The 27,136-nt window shown below is 42.2% G+C and overlaps 1 protein-coding gene across 3 annotated transcripts in view; it reads left to right on the top strand.

Annotated features, from left to right (window-relative positions):
- The window catches only part of INVS (inversin), a 215,232-nt gene that overhangs the window by 71,088 nt on the left and 117,008 nt on the right, over positions 1-27,136 (top strand). For all 3 annotated transcript variants that reach the window (XM_077810860.1, XM_077810858.1, XM_077810859.1), the window contains exon 4: positions 22,754-22,927. In XM_077810860.1, the coding sequence (XP_077666986.1) occupies positions 22,754-22,927 (174 nt within the window). The remainder of the gene's footprint in view (positions 1-22,753; positions 22,928-27,136) is intronic.

The following is a 27,136-nucleotide window of genomic DNA, read 5'->3' as shown; positions in this document are numbered from 1 at the left end:
ATGAACAGCTAGTCCTTTTCTGTCTAATTATAATTTTTTTCAGTTTGTCAGTTTTGAAATTGTTAATTCAATACTAATTTTTTTGAAACTTTGAAGAGACCATTTTTTCATACGTGATTAAAAGTAAGTGACAGAAAGTGACCAATAGACCTGACATGCAAGTGTTGTAATGAAAATGTGAGAACATCCATCGCATGTGTCATAAATATAAAGGGAAGGGTAAACACCTTTAAAATCCCACCGCTACCACCATGTCAAGGTTCCTTCCCCACTCTGAACTCTAGGGTACAGATGTGGGGACCTGCATGAAAACCTCCTAAGCTTACTTTTACCAGCTTAGGTGGGAAGGGTAAACACCTTTAAAATCCCTCCTGGCCAGAGGAAAAACCCTTTCACCTGTAAAGGGTTAAGAAGCTAGGATAACCTCGCTGGCACCTGACCAAAATGACCAATGAAGAGACAAGATACTTTCAAAAGCTGGGGGGAGGGGAAAACAAAGTCTCTCTCTCTCTCTCTCTCTCTCTCTCTCTCTCTGTCTGTGTGATGCTTTTGCCGGGGACAGAACGGGAATGGAGTCTTAAAACTTAGTAAGTAATCTAGCTAGATATGCGTTAGATTCTGATTTCTTTAAATGGCTGAGAAAATAAGCTGTGCTGAATGGAATGGATACTCCTGTTTTTGTGTCTTTTTGTAACTTAAGGTTTTGCCTAGAGGGATTCTCTGTGTTTTGAATCTAATTACCCTGTAAGGTATTTACCATCCTGATTTTACAGAGGTGATTCTTTTTACTTTTTCTTCTATTAAAATTCTTCTTTTAAGAAACTGAATGCTTTTTCATTGTTCTTAAGATCCAAGGGTTTGGGTCTGTGGTCACCTTCGCAAACTGGTGAGGATTTTTATCAAACCTTCCCCAGGAAAGGGAGTGTAACGTTTGGGAGGATTTTGTGGGGAAAGACGTATCCAAACAGACTCTTTCCTAGTAGTGTACCGGTTAGATGTTTGATGATGGCAGTGGAAGTCCAAGGGCAAAAGGTAAAATAGTTTGTACCCTGGGGAAGTTTTAACCTAAGCTGGTAAAAGTAAGCTTAGGAGGTTTTCATGCAGGTCCCCACATCTGTACCCTAGAATTTAGAGTGGGGAAGGAACCTTGACAGCACGTGTGGAGACCTCTGAGGGTAACCTTGCAAATGAAATAATATATTCATGCATCCTAAGACAGAGGAAAAAACGGTTGTCTTGATAAAGTAGAACATGTTTTGGAAGACTTAAAAAGTATCTCATTTTCAGCTTCCTATTCTCCATAATTTAAGAGGTCAGAAGCCCAGTGATCTTTAGAAGTTCTAGGGCTTTAGATAACTTACTTGGACTTTTTTCATTTTTCCAAATATTTAAGGGTTTTCTGACCTGATTTCAGTCTAAAACCCCTCCATTATATATGTATACAAAGTGGTTCAAATATAACTGAGCCTCAAGTTTGTCAATAATTATTGCCAAAGGTAAATAACAATATGGGTTGCCCTGTCTATTCCTGTCAAATCCTCCCCACTCCCACCAGGTGAATCATCACGAAAAACACTTAACAAATATATATATATATATATATATATATATATATATATATATATATATATATATTTAGAAACAACATTTCAGACATTTTATTTATTTGTTTATTTTTGGTGGATGGAATTCAAACGTGGGTCATGGTGCATGAAAAAGATTTTAATCAAATCTTGTGTGTAGACACAAATAGTAAAATGAAACCTATGTATAAAATGGAGAATAATACTGTTTACTAGAAATCTGAATGTCATAATGTTTCCACTCCTTTTTAAAAAATATAAGTTCATAGTTTGAAAAGATTTCTGAACATATGTTGAGGGGATTCCATGTTCTGGTGCTTGCTTCTTAGCAACCATCCCAAATTGTTCTGTGTTTCCTATGATCTCAGAAATTAAACTGGAATAGGTGATGTCAGTATTTGTATGTGAAATCTCCAAGGAACACCTATGTGCTACAGGAAGTGAGGCTGATGATTCAATAGATTTCTCCCCCTGCTCCCAATTGTGTCTACAGTGCCCCACCATGGTGTTAGGGTCACTGGGCTGCTACAGTTCTGTCTGTCAAATGGAGGTCCCTTACATTTCTGTTTAACTATCCTGATGTCTTCTCTGCTGTCTAATCTTTTAATTTCTTTTCTTTTTTTTTTATGTTTTGACTTTTAGGGCCTGGTTTTAAGTAACTCTGTAGATGTGTATGTATGCACTTCTGGCTGTGTAGTGTGCATGCCAGTCTAGTTGCATGCATACTCAGAATTACGCATTACATCCAGGAGTCCATTTGCAAAATAGGTTACATTTGTATTTGGCGACCTACCAATACAGTACAAAGTTGCTGAGAATCAGGCCCTTTACTGCTAATAGGACTTATGCTCAAATAAATGGGTTAGTCTCTAAGGTGCCACAAGTACTCCTTTTCTTTTTGTAAATACAGACTAACTCGGCTGTTACTCTGAAATCAGTTTTTAAACTCATATTTAAACCATTCTATTTAAGACACCACGCTTTTGGAAGCTATGAGACTTAACTCATTTTACTTATGTCTTAACATATACTTATATAAAGACGGGGTCTTCTTTGCCTTGTTTTATAAAGATAAATCTGCAGAGCTGGTGGAGAAATGAAAAACGTATTTACAAAAAATTTATTTGAAGGAAAACATCTAAATTCATCAGGTAACTTTAGTCTCCACTCCACCCTTCCCCCACCCCCAACCCAGAGGGGATATTAAAGTTTGATTTAGTAGAAATATAAGGGGCCTTTTCCTGTTTCAGATTTTCACTTGGGGCTTGAGTTCTTTGAAACAATCCTCTTTCTTTCTGCAAACAGGAATATGCTATCATGCTATGATGAAAACAATTACATATAGCTCTACAGTTATCCAGTAAATTTCAGCTGTAATTAGGAGTACTACAAATTAAGAAGTAAACATTACATATTTATAAACATCCATTAAAACCATGTGGCTGGTAGGAGTGAAAAAATAAGCAGTGAGTGCATGGAAATACTTATACTGTACTTTTTTTTTTGTAAAGACTGTTCTAGTTCAGGGAAATAGGTTTATAACTTCAACCCTGTCATACTTGGAGTGTGTTAGATTAGGAAAATTATTTCAAGGAACATTTTACTTTGTGATATGTTTTTTTTTTTTCACTGATTCAGTACTGTGTGACAAATCTCTTAAATCACTAAAATATTAGTTGGAATAACTCAATTTTCATTCTGCATAAAGCAGTAAACAGAGATCCTATAAATATGAATGGGTTCTATTTCACCTTCTGTCTCTAATTCTTGAGAGATTAGATATTTTGGGAACTTCTGCCTGAATGGCTTTAAAGAACAGTGTAGGAAAACAAATCAATAACAGTAGAAGAGATCAGCTGGAAACTAGAATGCTAATTGCATTCTCGTCCTTGCAGTGTTTTTTAGATGGAAGCAGTTAATTTTTCTTGATATATTTAGACACCAGAACTTCTGAGGTGCTCATAGCACTGCACAGAAAAGCATACACAAATTGTGGTCATGGATAAATGGACTTCAATGCTGAAGGCACACAGGCGCTTATTTCCTTTTTTAAAAAAACATGTTGGGAAAGTTTTTCCTTTTGGTTTTACAGTGTTGGTCAGTTTTCCTCTCCCTTATACCCTTTGACCATATGCCACTTAATAGCTGTCTATTCCTATGGAAACCAAGATATCGAAGCCAAGGTTGCAAGAGGCATTGGAGAGAAGTATTATCAGAGTTCAGCTACAGAGCAGCTAAAGATGCTGCTTTGCTTTCAGTCAAGCCATGTTTGATAGCCAGAATTGGTCTCAAGACATAGAGAGTTGTTCTTGGCTGATGTATTGCCTAAGATGCCTTGCCAGATGGATGAACATCTTAAACTTGGAAACTGGCAAATAAAACTGCTATTCAGCTATTTGAGCCTCTCTCTTTGGGCTGAGAGTTTTAGTTGAGAGTCTAAACTGCTTCTAGTGGAGTTGCTAAAAGGGTACTTTGTAAGATTTAGATACAATGTCAAGATTAGTGATGATGCTGCCACGGTTGAGTTGAGAGGATTAGCAATACATCAGATATTTAAATTTGCCAGGCAGCAGTTTACTTGAGATGAAGAGTATGGCATCACCTTTCTCAATGTGGAAGGAAAATATAGCACCCAGAGATTTATTGCAGTGCTGAACTTCAGTGGACTAATGCCATAGTGCAACACCAATGTGTAAAATGTATTTTTGAAGATTTTCTTTAATACACCCGTTAGTTAGCTTGCTTGTATTTAATAGTGTCAAAGCAACATTATTATTATTTAGTGAAAAATTTAATCATATATCAGTTTTATTCACAATATCCTTAAACTTTAAGGAGCAACTTTTCTGAGGATACAGATGCAAATCAAATTTAGCTCTCATAAATTCCTAGACACTTAGGGAGACAGAGAAAAGGGAAATGACAGTTGTTTTTTAGTAACAGTTCAGACTTCAGTACATTTGTAACACAGCATAGAACACTGCAGCATGAATTAACAGTACCTACAGCACTGGGAGCTAAGATAAGAATTTTTTAATCTTCTTCGGTTTCTGATTCTCACCCAGTGTATCAGTTGTATCTTACAAAAATTCAAGGGAACACCCCAGAAAAAATTGATGTCCATGTGGTCTGTTTACAGTTTTGCGGTGTATAATGGAGACACTTGAATTTCTTTTTGCTTTAGTGCTTTCTTTGCAGCCTGGTAGATGAATATCACTTCTAGTGTTAAGTTTACCAAAATAGCTTGGTTGGTGTACCCTTTGTTTTAGTAAAGCAACAAGGAATCTTTGCAACAGGGTTAATTTTAGCTATTAAAAAAGCAGTTTAAATATTAAGATTTTATTTTGTAATTGCTGAGATACACAGATCATTTTTATACTTTACAAGATTTACAGACCAACACCAAATAAATTGTACATAGAAATGATTAGTACTGTAAATAGTGTGCGTCAGCCATTCAGACTTTGGGAATTTTTGAGATCTAAATTCTGATTCCAATTTGCTTTTTTTAAGCACAAAAAAAACCCATTTCTAAATGTTGCCATGAGCTGCCTTTGCATGGCTAAGAAAACCATTGTTTGTGTTAAAAATATTTGTCATACGGTATTATAGGAGAGCACCAACTCCTCTGTACTTAAGATTGGGAAATGCTTTTTGTTTAAAGGATGACTCCTGAAAGTGCTCTAAAATCCACTTGCTTTCTTACATCTCCTTGAAGTTTGCTGCCCCATGGAGGTGTGGGGTGAAGTTAGTGATCCAAATTTAGGATAATTTGCACAAGGCTTTCCTAAGATTCAGGCCCTCTCCCCCCAAGAAAAAAAAACATTTCTTAGAGGTGAAAGGTTTTTTTTATCAATGTTTTTTGCACATACTTGGGGATCAAGCCATGGCTCTGAATGGGTGCCAAAGAGTCTCAATAGTTCAACATTTATTCCAGGGATCCACTACCCCTTTGAGGAAACAATATTGAAAACATTACTCAATAGTTACGCGGTCGAGAGAGGCTTGAATCTACTGCTTGTTAGCCAAATGGATTACAGTCTGTATATGCAGACAAAATAGCCAAGAGGACTGCAAGCCAGCCACTAATCACAGAATGTTAGTGGCTCAAAGGGATATGCACTGCGCATTAAACCTGAGCTACTCCAGGCACTGTAGATTCAAACCCAACCCACGGCAAAATCCGAAAATGAAACATAGGCATGTTGCTACAATCTGCCTGTTTCAGGGGATTTTTTATTTTCAGGAAATGTAATCTGAGTACAGAGCAGGTCTGGAAGAGCAGGAGATGCCACTCTGTTAATGAAGTTTCTTGTCAGCAAATATAGAGAAAACTTACTGTTGTGATACTGTTACTCATTTTGAGTCATACCTTACTCCCCAGAATAGTTCCACTGATTTTTGGGGCGTATGGTATAACTCAATGTGTATAAGGGTAGTATAATCAAGCTTGTATTATAAATGCTGAGAATTTTCTTAACCACATAAAGTCTACTTACAGCAATATCTAGAAAAGGTTTTACTGCATTACAAATCAAACCAGTATCACAACCTCATTTACAAATACCTAATTTATCAAAACAGAAGCAGCCTTAACTAATCTGCCTCTCTAAAACATTCTTTTTAGTTTTGTTAATATTATATTATTTCTACTTTATTTTGAAGAACTGTTCTCAGCTTTCTAGCAGTTAGCTGTTATTATAAACATCAGAATGCTAGTTCTGATGTTTGTATCTTAGGTGCTGTTGTAAATGTTACATTTAAGATATTTTGGAACAATGCTGTATCTAAATGTATAAATGAATGAGAAATAAAGGATACTAGCAATGACTGTTATATTTTTTCTGAGAGGTTTAGCCTGCTTCCTAAATAGCAGCTGAAACTGATAAGTCCAAGTGGAGCAAAATCTCCCATCTGCTCTGTGTCATTCTTAGTCATGATCGATGAATTGGGAGCATGCTTCTTCTACAAGGGGATACAGTCAGAGAAAATGTAGAAGAAAAGTCTCAATTAAAAGAGGTGCACAGTCAATTTCCTTCCTAAGAAATTAAAACACTTGAATGTGGTACAAATGGCCATGCAATTCTGTGGGTCAAAACATCATAACCCTCTTCTCACTACTTATTTTTTGGGTGTAAACGTCTATAATTTTTCAATAGTAGAATTCAAGAGTTCAAAAGCAGAGCAGGCTCAACTGTATTAATCTCAGCATATAAAAATGAGCATTCAGATTACACTGTGATACATAAAGGCAAGCCATATGAAGGTATACCTTTCAGAGCCATAACAAGTTGATTGAGTGGTAAAAGTCTAGAAAGAGTCTAATAGTGAACAGCTGTTTTAAAACCGCTCTTTTCGCATAGGGTCTATGTTAACCTCTTTGGAAAGGATGCTATTGTAACGTGAAATTTAATATATGCTTCTATGTTTTGTTTCTTAATCTAAGATCAAGGTGCCATTCATGTAATTCATATAATATTGCCTCTTATCTGAGTGTCTGTGTACACTGATAAAAAATTTTTGAGTATTTGTTAATCTACAGGTTTATCCTAGTTTTAGAGATCTAAGGAATCACTACTAATGAATATGCACAATTTACCTTATCAGAAATAAGCAACCGTTAAATCTCAACTGTGACTCAATATGATTTTTTTAATTATCTTTTGAAGTGTTATGGTTCAAAAGTTAATGTGTAATTTCTAAGTTAAAAAATTGCTCCAGTGATTTAGTTTGGGAATTTTTACAGTCTTTGAAAAAATAGTGTGTACAATAGGAGATTTGGAGGAGAGTGCCCTCTTGAGGAAATCTGATCAGCATGTGGATTTTTTTTTCCACAAACGAGCTAAATAAAAGGGTTAATTTAGATATAAGGACAGTAAACTATACTACACTTATACCACAAATCTCAAGGTACTTCAGAATTAAAATTATACAATTAAAAAGGGAAAATAAATAAATATAACTTAAATTTACATTTGACTGAAACGGTAAAGATTATACCCTTGCTAAGATTTTTTTTTTTTTAATATAGCGACCCTGTTTTACCTTTGGTTTGTGGTAAACTGAAATGCTATCATATTTCAGAATGTTTTATTGATGAAATAATAAAATAAATTAATTTCATTATATTCCTCTAAAGCAAAAGGAGTTATTGAACTGTGAGTCTATCCCTTTTTGTAAAAGAGTAGTAAGAAGATTGTGATGAGGCAACTTAGTAACACATAATAATGTTTATCCATTTTTAATGATGGATGCATTTTTAAAAATCTCAATAAATATATTAATAAACGATAGTGCAATCTGAAATCCTCTGGTTTCCTAGATCTCTTCTTTCACAGTTGCAGAGCTAACTGTGCCTTCGGCCCCTCCCTGGCTCCAAGTGTACCCTATCAAGCCTTAGGCCTCTTGCTTCTCCCCAAATCTGGGGTAAATCTCATGTCTCCCCCACTCTTAGACAAGGTCTCATGCTACAGCTGCCTGTGTACCAACTATAATTGCTCAGCAGCTCTGACTGGCCTTGGCACATTCAAGTCTTCCCTTTGGGACCTGTGAGCAGTGGTTAATACAGGGACCAGACACCTTTTTCAAAATAAAGTATTGTTTAAGTTTAGCAGCAGGGACACAGCAAAGCATAAGAGAAACAATAAAACGCTCTATATATTTGCCTGTCTTTCTAAGACTTACCATCCCCTGAAGCTTAGGAAGGCCAAACTGCCTTAGACGCTGGTTTTGTCGAGCCTGTGTCTATCTCTGCCTGTTCCTCGGAAACAAGGCATAACAACTTCCTCTTCTGCCTGCACACACACACTCTGTCCAGAGCATTGCTCCCCAAACTGTGAGTCATGGCTCGTGGGGGAGCCATGAGTGCTTGGGGGGGTGGGGGGAAAATTAATAGGTAAGGCCGTTTTTGTTTTTTCCTAATTAAGAGACTATTAAACTAGGTTGAAAAATCACCTGCATCTTATCTGAAGAAGATGGTTTTAATAAAGTTAAACAGAAAAGTAAGATATATTTAGAAACCAAACACCCAGAATTCATAAACAAGAGTCATGTCTAAAGAAACAGCTGCTCCTCAAAAAGCCTTATAAGCATCTTATGATGTGGCCTTGCAAAATGCAAACAAGCACACACCATTGGAAAGACCCTTCTACTTCTACCAGCAATATATGTATAGAATTATGACTGGAGAGTAAGCAGCCATGGCACTGAAAACCATGACTATATTGAATACCATCCATTGATGTATTGATGACCTTGCAGAAAACATCCAGGACCAATTGATAGAACAAGTTAAGAAGAGTCAATATCTTTCACTGCAGCTTGAGGAATCCACAGGCATACCCAACTTGACTCATCTTCTGTGTTATGTGAGATTTGTCAAAGCAGATACAATAGCTGAAGAACTTGTATTTTGTAAAGAAATCCCAAACCGAACAACTGGTGATGAAATATTCAAGATCCTCGATACATTCATAGTGGATGAAGGTCTTAACTAGGTCATATGTGTGGGCCGTGCACTGATGGGACAGCACCCATGGCTGGAAAAGAACAGTGGCGTTACAGCATAAATAAAGAAAGAGGCACCGGCAGCAATTTGGACATATTGCATGATTCATCACTAAGCTACAGCATCAAAGAAGTTGCAACCTAAAGTACATGAGGCCCTCAACATTGTTTTAGAATTGTTAATTTTATAAAATCCCAGGCAGAAAACACAAGTTGTTCTAGTGTGCTGTGCAAAGAGATGGGCTCTGACCACACTCAATTTATTTCACTGTGAATTCAGGTGGTTTGTCATGTTGATGTTATAACAAATCTTTGAATTTTGTGACAAAATCAGAATTTTCCTCCTTGAGAAAACAGACCTTGCACATTACATGTGTAATATGGACTTCTTGACTATATTAGCTTATCTAGAGGACATATTTGGCAAATTGAATGCACTGAACCTAACACTTAAAGGTAGGAATACAAATATACTAGATATGAAGGAGAAAACTGGAGATTCATGAAGAAATTTTGTCTGTGGAGATGCCGCACTGAAAAGGGAGTTATCAGAGTTCTGAAAAAAGGAAAAGTGAAAGTGACCAAAACACTTTAAAAGACTAAATATTACCGCATTTGTCTGGATTGTATTCCCATTTTGATGAATATTTTCCTGGAGTTGAGTGTGAATCTTCAGATAACCGCTGAATTTAAACCCGTTCTTGGTAACCCAACCTTAAATATCTCGTCTTAAATAAATCTCTTCGATTTTTCAAGTGATCATACATTGAAGACCGAGCTTTCAAATCTAACACACCAGGAATACTGAATTTCTGTTAGAGGAGTGTACAAAGAGCTGAAAGAATTAGGCTATGAAAGTGCTGTTTCCATTTACTTCCAGCTATTTCTGATAATCTGGGGTTTCAGCAACGATTTCTATGAAAACTAAACATAGAAATTGTTAAACTTTGGAAGACTACTTGTCTTTGATATCACTATCAGAGATTCAACCAACTATGGTACAACTATGCATTTTGAAACAGACCTCTTCTCTCTGTCGTAGACTGTCTGGACACACCAAAAAAAATCCATATTTTCAAACTATAGTTTTGAAATATCTATAAGAAAGCTACAGTATTAAAAGGTTTGGTAACCATGGCTCCAGAGAGTCACTTCTTAACTGTTTCAGGTCCTTTAGATCTGTCCAATTCCAGCCTTTGCAAAGCACAGCAATGTAACTGGGCTGTAGCCAAAGACTTAGCATCTTCACATCTAAATAGTTTGTCATTGTTTCTTAATTACACCTGCTGTGTTTACTTATTAGAGACATTGTTTTGCCGCTCTGCTAATTCCCTAGCAGGTCTGCTATTGAAATCAATTAAGCATTCCAGTACCCCAGTCTAGCTGTACAGTATTTATCTCAATAACCAAGTCACATGTAGTATTCATAAATTATTACAGCTCAGCCTCAGGTCCTCATAGAACCATAGGGTTAGAAGGGATTCTCAGGGTCATTTGGTCTAACTGCTTGCAAAGAGGCAGGTCCTTCAGACCTTCCGGTCATGCTGGATTAGTCATGTTTCTTGAAAATCTCCTCCTAGCAATGAACAAGGCTCCAGCTGTCCATGCTGATTTTTCTAGATCTATGGGCAATCTTGGATACTACTGAACACAAGATGTTGTTGACTTGTCTGTGAACACTAGCTGGTGGACTGGAAGTCAGATGACTGGAGTTTTAAACCTGGCTCCAGGGCCATCATCGTAGGGCACCATGAAATTTGGTGCCGTAGGCATCCGCGTGCAGCAGAACCAGCTCTGGCGACCAGCCCTATCCCGCGGCCGCCCACACCCCCCTCGGGCTGCGCACACTGCAAGGGCAGGGCCGTCCCAAGGGGGGGTGTGGGGCCCCAGCCAACTCCCTGCACCCCCACCTCTTGCCCTTCCCCCCATTCCACCTCGTCCCCCAGTGAGCCCGCACTCACTGGCAGCGGCGGGAAGCGGAGCAACCTGGCCCCAGCCCGCTCTACTCCGCCAGCTCCCAGCTGCGGCGCTCCGCTTCCCGCCTGCCAATGCGTGCGGGGAAAGGATGAGCCCCGGCACCCATCGGCGGCGGGACGAGGAGTGGGCTGGGGCCGCGTCGCTCTGCTGCCCTTGCCCCGGCCGTGGCCATGTCACTCGGGTTGGGGAAAGGACGCCCCCTGCGCTCTCTGGCAGCGGGAAGCGGAGTGACGCGCCCCCAGACCACTCCGCTTCTCTTACTCCGGCCATGTCGCTGGGGGGAGGGGGGAAGTGTTGGGGAAAGGTGTGTGTCCCCCCCTCCCCCCCAGCTCTCACTGGCGGAGTAGAGCGGGCTGGGCTGCTCCGTTTCCCGCCGTTGCCAGTGAGTGCAGGGGGGGGTCCCTTCCCTCAAGCCCCCTTTCCCGAGCGACAGGGCTGGCGCCGGGGCGAGGGAAGCGGAGCGGGCTGCTCCCGGCCCCCCGCTAATCTACCGGGCCACTCTGGGCCTGTGGGGCCCCCAAAAGTGGCCCCCCACAGCTCCTGCCTCCCAGATCCTTGGGGAAAGGGGGAGGCCTCGGACACGACACCGCCGTGGGGGAGCTGCATAGGGCACCCAAATGGCTAGGGATGGCTCTGCCGCTGACTCACAATTTGACCTTGTACAAGTCAGTTTAACCTCTCTGTGCCTCCCCATCTGTAAAATGGAGATAATGATAGTTACCTTCCTTTGTAAAGTGTTTGAGTTCTAAGGATGAAGAGCTATGTGTTATCCTTATTAATAGCTATCCACTCATGAGTTCTCTTGTTCAGGGTTTCAAAAAGTTCTGTTTTGACATCCCACCTCTGTCTGATGGTGGAGATTGCAAGACAACATGAACAGAAATGACATCAGTATTTAGATTAAATGCAGCTCAGTGTAATTCTTTTCAGACTCAGATGGGGCAATACCTTTGCATCGGGCTGTCAAGTGATTAAAAAAAATTAATCGTGATTAATTGCGCAAATAAAAATATTAATAGCAATTAATTGTGCTGTTAAACAATAATAGAATATCATTTAAATATTTGTGGGTGTTTTCTACATTTTTAAATGTTTTTATTTCAGTTACAACACAATACAAAGTGTACCGTGCTCACTTTATATTTATTTTTGGTTACAAATATTTGCACCTTAAAAACAAAAGAAATAATGAGGGCTGTTGATTAATCGCAGTTAACTCGTGATTAACTCAAAAAAATTAATCGGTCTTCAAAAAATTAATCGCAGTGTTAAACAATAGAATACCAAATGAAATTTATTAAATATTTTGGATGATTTTCTACATTTTCAAATATATTGATTTCTATTACAAGACAGAATATAAAGTGTACAGTGCTCACTTTCTATTATTTTTTATTACAAATATTTGCACTGTAAAAATGATAAACAAAATAAATAGTATTTTTTCAATTCACCTCATACAAGTACCGTAGTGCAATCTCTTTAGCGTGAAAGTGTAACTTATAAATGTAGATATTTTTTTTTTTGGTTACATAACTCCAAAAACAAAACAATGTAAAACTTTGGCGCGTACAAGTCCACTCAGTCCAACTTCTTGTTCAGTGAATTGCTAAGACAAGCAAGTTTGTTTACATTTACGGGAAATACTGCTGCCTGCTTCTTATTTACGTCACCTGAAAGTGAGAACAGGCGTTCGCATGGCACTTTTGTAGCCAGCGTTGCAAGGTATTTACATGTCAGATATGCTAAACATTAGTATGCCCCTTCATGCTTTGGCTACGATTCCAGAGGACATGCTTCCATGCTAATGATGCTTGTTAAAATAATGCGTCATTAAATTTGTGACTGAACTCCTTCAGGGAGAATTGTATGTCTCCTGTTCTGTTTTACCCCCATTTTGCCATGTATTTCATGTTATAGCAGTCTCAGATGATGACCAGCACGTGTTCATTTTAAGAACACTTTCACAGCAGATTTGACAAAATGCAAAGAAGGTACCAATGTGAGATTTCTAAAAATAGCTAAAAGCTAAGGTTTAAGAATCTGAAGTACCATCCAAAATCTGAGAGGCACAAGGTGTGGAGCATGCTTTCAGAACTCTTAAAAGAGCAACACACCAATGTGGAAACTACTGAACCCGAACCACCAAAAAAGAAAATGAACCTTCTGCTGGTGGCATCTAACTCAGATGATGAAAATGAACATGTTGGTCCGCTCTGCTTTAGATTGTTATCGAGCAGAACCAGTTATCAGCATGGACGTATGTCCTCTGGAATGGTAGTTGAAGCATGAAGGGACATATGAATCTTGAGCTCATCTGGCACGTAAATATCTTGTGACGTCAGCTATAACGGTGCTATGCGAATGCCTGTTCTCACTTTCAGGTGACATTGTAAACAAGAAGCAGGCAGCATTATCTCCTGCAAATTGTAACCAAACTTGTTTGTCTGAGCGACTGGCTGAAAAAGGACTGAGTGGACTTGTAGGCTCTAAAGTTGTACATTGTTTTATTTTTGAATGCAGTTATTTCTTTGTACATAATTCTACACAGTACTTGTATTAGCTGAATTGAAAAATACGATTTCTTTTGTTTTTTGCAGTGCAAATATTTGTAATAAAAATAAATATAAAGTGAGCACTGTACACTTTGTATTCTGTGCTGTAATTGAAATCAATGTATTTGAAAAGGTAGAAAACATCCACAAATATTTAAATAAATGGTATTCTATTATTAATAGCACGATTAATCATGATTAATTTTTTTAATTGCTTGAAAGCCCTAGAAATAGTATTTTTCAATTCACCTAATACAAGTCCTGTAACACAGTCTCTTTATCATGAACATTGAATTTACAAATGTAGAATTATGTACAAAAATAATTCCATTCAAAAATAAAATTATGTAAAACTTTGAAGCCAAGAAGTCCACTTAGTCTTCCCTCCTCCTTCTCCACCTCTTTTTAGAAAAAATAATAATATACATTGATCATCTCAAGTAATTGCCCATTAAATTCATAACAAGACTACTCAATTAAACACCACCAACTGGAGTTATAGGACCAGTTCCTGCAGTTGGATCCATCTGGGCACACCCGTCTGCCAATGCACGGTATGTTGTAAATTTGGGGCCATATTTAGGAATCCTTTTACCCTGTATAGCTGGAGAGTTTATATGCAATTTTGTTTTCTGCATTTTAGTTGACCTGAAGCTGGAACCTGTCAGTAGAAATAGGTTCTCAGTCTGACAGTTTTTCATTTCATCTTTTAACTTTTTGGATATCTCAACTTCTGTGAATTCATTGATATTGGGTAGGAGGTTCCCACCATCACTTTTTCCAGTGATGGAGAGATCTGGAAGTAAAGGTCTTTGGGAATAGCTAGTAGCTAATCTTTTTCTTAAAACTGTAAGGAATACAGCATCACAAATGGCATTGCTAAAACAAAACAACAACAACAAAAATTAGAGTAGCACGTCTAAATTCATTATGAGGTAGTCAGAAATCATTTCAGGCAGGTCTTTTCCCCATATTTATTATTGTTGCTGTTAGAAACAACAACAAAACCTTAAATAATTTGGAAGAATCGGAACCTTCGCAGTAGTACAGGTTTTCGTACTTTGAAAATAAGATTTTCATCACAGATTTTGTTTCCTAAGGAGAGGAATTTGTTAGTGGCCCAGCATGCCACAGGATAACATAAACAGTAGGTGTGTGAGTGGTGAGGAAAATGTCTGGCAACAAATAAAATAACGTAAAATAGGAGTGTTTTCATTACTTGACCATAGAGTAGTGCATGGGGATAATGATAATAATGCATGCTTCTTTATTTTTCTGTGTAATACTTTTTAACTTTCACCCACTCTTCAGTTAAATCCTTCCAAAAAAACTCGATTCTGCTTCTCTGAAACGTTCCATAATTGTCCACCAAGGAGAGAAATTCCTATTGTGTGCACACAGAATAATATGTAACTAGCAAGATATGTGAAAAAAAACAACTTAGATGATCTTCTCTGAGAGGAAAATACTATTCTCCCCCCAAGAACAGTGTTCTCTTCACATTACTTAGGGCTTGTCTTCACATACAGCGCTACAGTGGCACACCTGCGTCACTTTAGTGAAGTGAAGTGAAAGTTCCACTTTCTCTCATCAGCATAGTTAATCCACCTCCCTGAGAGGCGGAAGCTGTGTCAATGGAAAAAGCTCTCCTGTCAATAGAGCTCTGTCTACATGTGGCGGGGGGAAGGGGTGTTAGGTCAGTATAACTATGTCATTCAGGGGTGTGGATTTTTCCCTTAGTGATGTAGTTATGCCGTTATAGGTTTGTAGTGCAGTGCAGACCTAGGTTTACTGTTGTCTCCCTCCAGTTCAATTCTCAGGCCCTGCATGGGTTATCATTTTTGTTGTTTTTTCTTTTTAATTTAGTTTGCAAGTTCTTTGTCTATTTATTTACCTGTAAAGTGCCATGGCATTAGTAATAAGAGTTTCCCCACCACCCCCCTCTTCCAAAATTCATGATGAATAAAGTCAATTGAATGTGTTAGCATGGATTCGTAGTTGCACAAATATTGTACTGTTACATGTGTCCATTTCAAGATATGCCCTGATGCATATCTGCGTATTAAAGGAGAAGAATCCTAAGTTCATGCTTCAGATGACACACAGCAGAAGAACAGGAAATAGTGACTCACCATTCACTGAACTTGCTGCAAATATCGTTAAAGGATTCAGTATCTTTGCTGGCTCTGGCACTGGGAGCAGTTTGCATTTTCTGGCAGCTTTGTTGAGGTTTTTTGGCAGACTTTTTTGTAAGCTTTCACTGAAGAGCAAGGATCAATGGCAGTAAACTTCAGAAGCTGGAAGAGGAGATTTGTCTGAGCTCATCCTTAATTTATCCTCTTTAATATTTTGTCCATTTTATTTTAAAGTAAAATATTGTAGTAGGAAAAATAATCCTAGCAGGTTTATTTGTGCGTTGGTGAATCCACTCTGTTCACATAAAACCCCAGTGTTCAGGCCATACATAGATAAAGTACAGAGCAGTTGAGGATGTGAATTCTACTCTCTGCCACCCTTATGGCCTATGGGAATAGCAACTATAGTCTTTCTGTGCCACTGGCATTGAGTCTGGGGCCTCTGGATCCATGAGAAATCTAGTGTCTTTTCCCTTACCCACCTCTACCCTGCTCCCATTATGGTTTACTGTGCCAATGGAGGGATCCTTTCCATGAGCTGCAGGAAGTACGCAAGCACTCCAACATGATCATTCTGTCAGCAGTCCTTCAGGGCATCCGCTCTGTGGAGATAAGGTAGTGTAGAGGGCTTGGTGGTGGCCCTTCACATCAGGGTGAATTTCACCAATGGTGCATAAAAGTGCTAGTGAAGAAAACTACAGTAAGTGTTATTCTGAAATAGTATGACGAAAAATCCTTTATTAGCGTTACTGTCTAACATTTATTGGTATGATAATCATTTTTTAAAGTCAGCCACTGTAATCTACATAATAGAATAGTGGAAATTTAAAGATGGACAAGATTTATTTAAGTCATCTAATTCATTCCCTGCCAGTGCCTGCACTTCCCTACATTACAGTATTTTCTCCAGTGTTTGGCCAAGTGCAGACTTAAACGTCTAGAATGAGATACGAGATTTTTGATAGGGTCTGTGAATTGATTCCCCCGCACCCCCATTTAGTCCAAACTGAAACGTTTTAATTACAAATTAGGGTGGGTAGGAGGAGGAATGTCCAGTCTTCCACCAGCATCCTCTGTGACTTGAGAAATAGAGCTCATTTGCTTTTTCTAGGATTCATCCACAGTTTCCAGAATTTGAAAACCCACATCCAGCAGAGCTCTATGGCCCCATTTGCTTACTGGAAGGTCATAAATGCATTCTGTTTAATATAGGATTGCTTTTACTGACTTTTTCGTCAGCTTTTTTAAAACTGCAGAACCCAGAGTAACCAGCAATAGTCTGAGTGTTAAATTGTTACTTATCCCATCTATCCCTCACACATTTACATAGGATGTTTGTCAAGGAAATACAATATCATACAAATTCACTAGCACAAATTCTGTTTTTTCTTATTTTTTTCTTCTATTTATTTGGCCTTTCTTCAGTTTGACACACGCTCTCCAACAGTGTGTCATTTCTTATGGTTTATCTCTCTCTTTGAAAATCATCTCCTTTTTTCATATTTGACCCCATTCCGTGATGTGATGTCCATTGCATTGCTTTTGTCCAGAAGGGTCTAAAGACACTAGAACTATGGGGCCAAAGCCTGATAGCCTTAAGTCAGTTTTAGAATTGGTTTTGAGGCAATTTCCACTGACTCCTAGAATTTTCTGGAGGCCGCCTGTTCCTGAAACATGCCTCCAAGTGTGCTGGAGCCATACACCGAAGAGTTGCCAATTCTACATTCTGTAACAGGTGAAACATATGCTTCCCCCAGCATCTTCCTCAGTCTGCAACATGGCCTCTTTGGGATGTCAAGAGCTTCTAGCATAACTTCTTCTTAATGCCCTTTGGCTCATGGAGGGCAAAGCACCAGATTCTGTCTGGTTCCTCAGCAGGAGAAAACGGATCTCTGCACCATCTTATTTTCTAGCACCTCTGAGTCAGAGCAACCAGAATTTGGCCCCAAAACTGACAGCTAATCATCAAGTATCAGTAGCTTTAGCTGAGGGTATAATAAAGGCTCAGCTACAAAACAGCAGAGCCAACATGCCATGTGACACTGCTTTCAATATCCAAAAGTTCTATGAAAGAAATGACAACTTGCTATGACATGTTACTCTTTGGGAAAGAAAGGGAGCATGGATGGCGTGCCCTGGAACCATGTTGGCCCCTGGCTCGAGCTTCAGCTACTTGTGCCAATTAAAGCTAGAGCTAGGTAAATAGCTGAATTTCTTGGGTTCACTGTTAGTCCTGGGGGAAAAAAATCAGGAAAGAATTGTTTTGCATGTAACAGAATGCAGTAAATTCTGAAAAAAAATCATGAAATCAAAAATAGTCAACAGATTTCATTTTGAGGCACTTTTTAACATTAAAGTAAAGGAAATGAAGGGCTGTGTTCACAAAATGGCTGAAGGAGTAGGAGATGGTATTTACCTCCCTTATAACTTTTAGCCCAGGGACTGAGGCACTCTCCTGCAATATGGGAGGCTCAAGTTCAAATCTCTTTCACCATATCGGGCAGAGGAGGAAATTGAGCCTCAAATTCAGCCATTCTAAGTGAGTGTCCTAACCAGTGAGTTAAAAGTTGTAAGGGGGTTAGAGGTGACACCACCACCTGCTCCAGCCATTTGGTGAATGGCGCCTGAAAAAAATATTTGGCTGAAAATATCTGGGAAATGTGTCAAATTTGCAGATAGCTTTGGATCTACTGAAACATCATTTTTTGGCTAATAAACTATTTGTCAAAAAATAATAATGCCCAGCTCTAGTTAAAATATCCCTTAGACTGCTCTAACTCTGTGCAAAAGAGCCAGCCTTACACAGGAGCTGAACGAAGATCAGGAGAGTGATAAGGTGAACTTTAAGCCACCTGTGCGCTCACACATTTAACCTGCACACTGTGTGGATCAGCCATATCCCTCGATCCAGACCTGCTAAGACACTTCCATGTTCTCACTACTCAGATAAAATGCCACAGGAGGAGACAAAGGAATAGAGAGATCAAGCGTTTTCCCAGCACTGTTAATATTTCTGTACATGTTAACAGCCTTACTATTGCCCAAGGCCTCATACCTATTGCACTTAGAAGCAGGCCACTGTATTTCCCCCTGTTTTGTAAATAAGGTAACTAAGAAGTTGTACAAGGTCATTTGAGGCAGAGTGGGGAATAAGACCCAGGTCTCTAACATGACAGAGCCTACTGTCATCTACTTTGCTACAGTGCCTTTCAGAATAAACATTCAAATGTATGTGCTTGACTATGCTGTCTGTAGGTCAAATGACTAGGAAACACTCTGCTCCCAGGGTCAGGAATTCGTCTTTATCCTCCTTCACCCCAGGTGTATAGGGTGTCCATTAGTTCCCACCATTTGTTTTGGTTTTGTGCTGAATAGAACCCAGGAATTCTGGTACCTAGCATTCCATTGTCGTCTCACAAACAGTTGATATGTGGGGAGGTTTTGAGTTCTCAGTTTTAGTTCCCACATCACAAACACACTAATTGGCAGACTCAGCACAGAGGCCAAGAACTATATGGGGCCACAGAGATTGAACTGGCCCAGTAGTGCCTCACGGAAGTCCACCTCCAGCCAGGATTTATGGTACATCTACACAGCAGCTGGGAGGTTTGATTCCGAGCTCAGGTACAAGTACAAACTCTTCTTGAGCTAATGTCCAAAAATAGCACTGTGGCCATGTGGCTCAGGCTAGATGCATGAATACAATCCCACTGATCTCCCTAGGTGCATAGTTAGGTGGCTAGCCCAGGCCATGGTGGCCCTATTTTTAGGTGATAGTTTGAGAAGAAATATCTATCCAATGTGGGAATTACACCTCCCAGCTGCTGTGGAGATGTCCCCTGAGCCTTGCTGGCAGAACAGTCTGTGGGGGGCAGCTTGCCTTGCTGCTGCTCTTTAGATAGAGAGGACATCATTTGCTGTAGTTGTGAAGTTAACGTCTTTCACCAGGATTAAATCCACTCATTTTTAATATTGATGTATATGGGTATTTGCAATTATATAAATTAGCTTATTAAATAATTTGCACAAAATATCACAAATGAGGTTGCACAATACATGGCATCTTAGAAAACCTGGCTCATAATTTATAGGTATGTCTTTGAGGCAATGTGATAAGGCAGTATACAGGCAATAGCTGAAAGTGTATAAAAATAAAGTTTCTTATTCTACCCCTGCCCTAGTGGGAGAAAAAGTAACTTTTTAGTAAATATATTCTTTAAGAAACAATCTTGAAAGATTTTTAAAAATGCATGAAATTAGGTGTGCAATATCTGTATTACAGACATATTTGCCAGGAAACTTGTAGTTTAAGTAAATTTCAATCCAGGACTGATCAGACATGCTAGGTATGTTGTCTTGGACTCTGGAGAAGACAAGTATGTTGTCAAGGTAAACTACGACGTACTAGTCTAGGATGTCATGGACTACACTGTTCACAAAATGCTGAAAAGTTGCAGCAGCATTTGTGAGACTGAATGGCATTAACAAGTATTCATAATGGCCACAGCAGGTTCAAACAGCTGTTTTCTATTTATCCTCTGCTCTGATCTTTGCCAGGTTGTAAACTCACAGGTTGAGCTTAGTGAGTACCTGGGTTGATTGCACGTGGCCCAACAATTCTGGGATGAGAGGGAGGGAGTACCGGTTTCTGACAGTTACTTGATTGAGGGCCCGATAGTCCATGCATAGGCACAGGTTCCCATCTTTCTTTTTGACAAAAAGAAGGGCCTTGGCAGAGGAGGTTGATAGCCCGAGTAACCCTTTGGCAAGATTCTCCTGGAGATAGAGCCACAGGGCTGCCAGTTCCAATATTGCATAGATGTGGCTGAAGGGTATCTTGGCCCCAGGTTGTAGCTTAATCGGGCAGTCATAGTCTCAGTATGCTGATAGGACATTCACTTTTTTTTTCTAAAGACATCCAGGTATTTGTGGTACTTAGTGGGAAGAACAGGGGTTGATTCTGGTGGTGGTCTCACCTGACTCATGGCCAGGGTCAGGGGATTTCCAAGTGGTAATCCAGTCTCTGGCTGGGCTCCATCAAATGGTATGTGCAGGCAGATGTGCTGAAAGAGTTCAGAGTGGAAACTGACAGGATGTGCATGTCATGTGTTGCCAACCATGAGATGCCAACGATTATGGGAAAGTGCGGTAAAGAGAGAGCTCCAAATTTTAGGATTTCTCAATGATTCTAGATAACAGTTTCCAGAGGCATGGTCTCCTGGGTCACCAGGTCTGAGGACAGGAACTAACCATCTTATAGTCTCTATGAGGTCAGGACTTACCTTTGGCTGCACTGGCATGGTCAAGGTTTGTGCAGTGTCAGCATCCATGAAGTTGTCTGCTTCCCTGGAGTCCACAAGTGCACACTGTGGGAGAACTCATCAAGGTTCACCTGGGATGTAGAGGAGGACCTGAACTTAGAGGTGTAATGAGAGCTTGCTGTGCCTTGGGCATGCTTTTATAAGGGGATGGATGTCTTGGGACCACAACAGACAGCCGGCAAGTGCGTGGCTAGGTTCCCCTCAGGAGAAACACAAACTGTGGTGGGAATGGCATTCCCTTTCCTTGGTAGTCACATGGTGGTGGGCTGCACTAAGTTGCATGGGCCCTGGGACCAACCACTTTGAAGAGTGGCACCTGGGATGTGGCTGGGATGTGGCACTGACCCATTCCTTTCTCTATGTCACTGGTGTAGTCTGTTATCGATGCATATGGCATGATCAAAAAAGGCATCCAAATGTGTTTGGGTTTTCATGCAAGGTAGTTCATCTTTAATTTCCTCATGCAATCCCCACTGAAACTGGTGGAGCTGTGCCTCCTCATTCCACTCTGTGTCAGAGACAAGTTGTCTGAAGTGGGTGGTGTAGGAGGCAACCAATTCTTCCCCACTGTAGTTTTTGCAGGTCTGCCACAGCAAAAAAAGTGCAGTAGGAATCATCCAGAATGGTAGAAAATACGTGAAAGAAAGCATCCCAGTTCAGCAGTGTTGGCATTCCTTTTCTAGCCAGAGTCAGGCCCAATCTAATGCCTCTCCCATTAAAGAGGCTAATTACAAATCCTGCCTTCGCTAAATCAGTAGATAGGACTAGGGGTGGAGCAGGAATTGCACATGGCAATGATTAAGAAACCCCCTAAATTTTTGGCAGTCTCCACTGCGTGTGGGAAGGTTGGCCCCACATCCAAGGACGCAGGTGCAGAACATTTCTAGAGAGCAGTATTCTCACCTTGGAGCCTGCTCCCCAGGAGTCTACTGCACTAGTTGAGTCCGCAGCGCAGCATCTGCATCTACAGGATCTGGCTTTGCAATGAGAGCTGCAACACTTGTGCTCTTGATGTAGGGAGTTCCTCCTGGGGATGGTCAACCCATTCAGATGTTTCTAGTGCCCTTTGAGACATGCCAGGCATGTGATGACCCACTGCCTCCATGTTCCTATGGGGATGACCTTTAGCATGGACTGGTCCAGGCAAACTGTCAGGGTCCTGGGACAAGGGTCTGGGCTTGAGCAGCTCGAGGTCAGATTTCCAGGCTGAGATCCGTACCAGAGATCATAACTTCTGTTGGGGTTCTGGGTCCCGAGTGATGGTCAGAATCCAAGTCAGAGCCACAGTGGATGCTGGGAGCTCAGCATCAGAGTCAGTTATCGTAGCTAACTGGTAATCTGCAAGTTGCCTGGATGCATCCTGGAACACTCTGTGGGCTTATATGGGGTCAGGGGACCAATTGGGAGCCTCCAAGGCAGCTGTCAGTTTGGAGCTTTTGGACAGGACTTCGTATAGTGTACATCTTCTGTGGTTTGTGGATCACAAGGAGTGGCTGGGTTAAGACTGCCACCAAGTGGAGCTTGCCCACCCAGGTTCAAGTCCCTGCCAGTCATTACAGCTGGCTGGTATTGCTTTGTCACCGTAATAAAACAATGGTGTCTTTAAATATTGTCATCTTTTGGTTTGATTAAGTTGCTAGAACTAGTTTCTTACTGTTATATTTTTCCTTATCCAGGGAAATTATCGCTTCATGAAACTTTTACTTGCTCGTAGAGCAAACTGGATGCAAAAGGATTTAGAAGAAATGACGCCTTTACATTTAACTACCCGCCACAAGAGTCCCAAGTGCTTAGCTTTGTTGCTAAAATACATGGCACCAGGAGAAGTGGATACACAGGACAGAAACAAGGTAAGATACTGCTTTAGTGACAATTCTTGTAGCAGTTTTAATGCAATTCCAATTCATAAAACAGATAAATATGAAAGAAACATGTCTGTTATTTCTGTTACCTTGGCAGATACGTTTTCTGTATCTGAAACCTTTGTTCTTTGTGTGCTTGCTCATGTCGATTCCATTCTAGGTGTGCCCACGTGCGTGGTTGTTGGAGATTTTTATCTTTACTGTATCCATAGGGTGCCACGCTCACACATTGGTATATCAGGCACTGCCAGCCCGACACCCTCTCAGTTCTTTCTTATTGCCCGTGGTGGTTAGTCAGAACGCCTTTCCTTGCATAATAAGGGCTAGTGGTTTTGTCTCTTCTGACTTGGAGCCTTAAGGCCTTGTAAATAGTTGTTTATAATAATTAGTATTAAGTAGTTGTTAAGTGTAGTTAAGAGTTAGAAGTTAGAGTCCCAGCGGGAACTTTGCCCCAGGTGGGGCGTGCCCAGTCTCCGGGGTTTAAGCCCCGCGCGGACTGTAACAGGCCTATGCCTGTAAGTGACTCCTACAGCAGCTGCCTTAAGTACTTGGAGGAATCACATGTGAAGGACATGTGTTGTATTTGTAAAACTTTTCAACCCAGGACTCAGAAAGAGCAGGCTCACGTTTGCGGGCTCTCCTCATGGAGGCTGCTCTTCGTCCAGCTTCTGAGCCATCCCACCAAGTCTCGCCTAGTACCTCAGCCTTGGTGTGCAGCGCACCCCCGGCATAGGGCTCCGCCCGGCACTGCTCCCTGTTGCTGGTGCCCAGAAAGAAAACGAAGAAGCATGGCTCCGCAGCACCAGGCAAGAAAGGCCATGGGTCATCAGGCAAAGGACCCAGTTTGGGCTGCCCTGCCACGCCAGAGCCATGTGGACGTGCCTCCCCGGTCTGGGCCCTGAGCCTTTAAAGGATTCACCACCAACTCCCGGGAGTGGTAGGGGACCCAAACTTCTGACGGCATTGATGCCTTCCCAAGGTCCCCCAGCGCTGAGAGAGCATAGTCCTCCACTTGCACCGCGCGTGCCACAGGAAGCAGCAAAGGCTCCCTACAAGGACAAGCCAGCTGCTAAGACCCCTCAGAGGGCAGTGGAGCGCCACTGATCCCCTGAGACGTGGCGGTGCTCTCCGCCTCCACACCGCAGATCTCCAGCATCGCAGCCCACATCCTCTGGGGCTCGCCCTCGGTCACTGGCACCTCAATTGCCTTGGGGGAGGCACCTGATCGACGTAGATCGCCTTGGGAGAGGCACCAGTCTCTGTTCCACCTGCACCATTCTCCCTCTCAGCAATTGCCTTCTCAGCGCAGATCTTGGTTACCTGCCCCGTGGGAGCACTCCCCGTCGTGATTCCGGTCCCCTGGATACTAGCACCGGTCCCCTGGATACTAGCACCGATCCTCCCACTCCAAACACCGGTCTCCAGCGACGACTGTCTGCAGGCAGATACAGGCGTCGACAGCCCTGCCATGGTCACCGGAAGGGGATTCCTCCAGCACAGAAGGGCAGTTCAGCCCCTCACCAAGACCGCACTGGCACAAATGGGCACCTGAGCCTGCGTCGATGTCTACGGTGCTGCCTTGGCAGCATGTTCAGTGGCATTATTGGAGCACCTGGGGCATGCCGGTGATGATGATGCCCTCTTTGCACCACTCACCTGCTGCTGCCTCGGAGCAACAGCTGGCAGCACCGGGCTCGGTGCATCAGACCCTCTCGGAGGTCAGGGTAGAGGAGACAGCCCCTACCCCCAAACCCCTCTTCCCCTTGGGGGATGAAGCCCCAGAGCCTTCCCCGGTGGTACAGTCATCATTCTCATCCCTGGACAGTGTGGTCACGCGACCATTGAGGGCCAGGCCACCGGATGATTTTAAGGAACATCAAGCCCTGTTTCGACAAGCGGCCGAGAACTTGCGCCTAGAGGTGAAGGAGATGGCCAAGCAGGTGGACACTTTGTTCAATGTCCTCTCAGCCTCTACCCTGGCACGTGTTGCATTACCAGTGCATGACCTAGTCCTGAAAATTACCAAGGCCTCTAGCAAACCCCGTCGTCCATCCCTCGCACCTCCAAAAGGGCCGAAAAAAAGTACTTCATCCCAGCCAAAAGGTTCGAGTACCTTTATACCCACCCACCTTCGGGCTCACTGGTTGTCTCTGCAGTCAATGAAAGGGACAAATAGAGGCACACTAGTTCAACTCCCAAAAATAAAGAGGCCAAAAGATTGGATCTTTTTGGGAGAAAAGTTTATTCAACAGCCAGCCTGCAGGTCCAGGTGGTAAACCATCAGGCTCTCTTGGGCAGATACAATTTTAATGTCTGGGACTCCCTTCCTAACTTCAAGGAGTTCCTTGCTCAGGGTCTGGCCCAGGAATTCAGCACCCTGGTGGAGAAGGGCACTATAGTGGCAATGTGCTCTCTCCAGATGGCATGGGATGCGGGCAGACTCGGTGGCTAGGGTCAAGTCGGTGGTGGTCATGAGGCGCAGCTCCTGGCTTCAGACTGCCAGCCTGTCCCAAGAGATGCAGACCTCTATCCAGGACCTCCCATTCACTGGGAACGGTCTCTTTGGAACAGACTGATGCAAGGTTGCATGGATTAAAGGAGACTTGGGTCACCCTTTGCTCGCTGGGTACGCATACGCTGCAGTCTGCAGAGAAACAGTTCCGGCTGCCCCCGCCACAAAGGCCTTGGCAGCCTCATCAAGGGCCTGCAAGGAGAAGTGATGGAGACATGAGCTTTAGTTGTCGCTGCCCTTCCTCCTCCCACTCACCCGCGCAGCCTGGCCCAGTGAAACATCCCAGGGGCCAGAAGCGCTCATTTTGAAGATGTGCTTAAGAGTGACGCCCCAGTCAATTCCCCAGATCCACCTTGTTCTTTCCTTGACCATCTTCATCCCTACCCTTCGGCCTGATTACGGGTCTCCACAGACCACTGGGTGCTGGACATAGTATCTTGGGGCTATAACCTGCAATTTTCAGCCACCCCTCCCTCCCACCTCCCTCTTCGAGCAACTCCTCATCCAAGAGGTCGAGAACCTCCTGCTCCTGGATGCAATGGAGGAGGTCCCTCGGGGCATGAAAGGAAAAGAGTTCTATTCCCGCTACTTCCTAATTCCAAAAGCAAAAGTGGGCCTCAGATCATTCTTGACCTGCATCGCTTCAACAAGTCTCTCAGAAAGTTGAAGATTCGCATGGTCTCCCTGGCCTCCATCATCCCCTCCCTGGATCCAGGAGACTGATATACTGCCTTCGACTTAAAGGAATACATTTCCATATTCTAAGGTCACAGAGTTTTCCTCCATTTCATAGTGGGTGGACGCCATTTTCAATTCACAGCGCTGCCCTTTGGCCTCTCATTGGCCCTGAGGGTGTTCACAAAATTTATGGCACCAGTGGTTGCTTACCTGAGACGTCGAGGGGTCCGGGTCTTCCCGTATCTCGAAACTGGCTCATCAAGGGCTGGTCTTGGGAGCAAGTGCAAAGGACCCTCAGTCTGGTGCGTTCCACCTGTCGCAACCTGGGCCTGTTAATAAACGAGAAAAAACAACACTTTAACTCTTGTGCAGTGAATAGAGTTCATTGGAATGGTTCTTGACTCCAAGCACCTTCCAGAAGTGCATTTTCAGGCTGTCAGACCTTATGTCCCATGTAAAGAACCACCCGCTAACCATGGCTCACACCTGCCTGTGGCAGTTGGCCACATAGCCACATGTACGTACATGGTCAGCCATGCTTGGCTCCAACTCCGGCCTCTGCAAGCGTGGCTGGCGTTGGTCTACGTCCCCAGCAGGCATGACCTACACGGGGTAGTTAGGGTGCCGGATCACATCAGGTCATCCCTGGATTGGTGGTTGGAGCCCGGATCAGTGTTGGAGGGAGTACCCTTTGAGGCCCCATTCCCGTTGCTGACCCTGGTCTCCGATGCTTTGGACCTGGGCTGGGGAGCCCACCTGGGCGGCTTGAGCACGCAGGGCCTCTGGTTACTGGACGATCTGACTCTCCACATCAACATCAGGGAGCTCAGTGCGGTTCTCTTGGCCTCCCAGGCTTTCTTGCCCCACCTGACGGGCAAGGTGGTGCAGGTCCTGATGGACAATACCCGTGTGGTGTATTACATCAACAAGCATGATGGTGCCAGGTCTTTGGCCCTATATGAAGAAGCTTCCCGCCTTTGGGATTTTTGTGAGTGGGATGTGTCATA

This window comes from Eretmochelys imbricata, chromosome 2, assembly GCF_965152235.1.
Source record: "Eretmochelys imbricata isolate rEreImb1 chromosome 2, rEreImb1.hap1, whole genome shotgun sequence".
NCBI lineage: Eukaryota > Metazoa > Chordata > Testudines > Cheloniidae > Eretmochelys > Eretmochelys imbricata.
The sequence above is the reverse complement of the archived record's forward strand: the minus strand, read 5'-3'. Positions and strand labels throughout refer to the sequence as shown.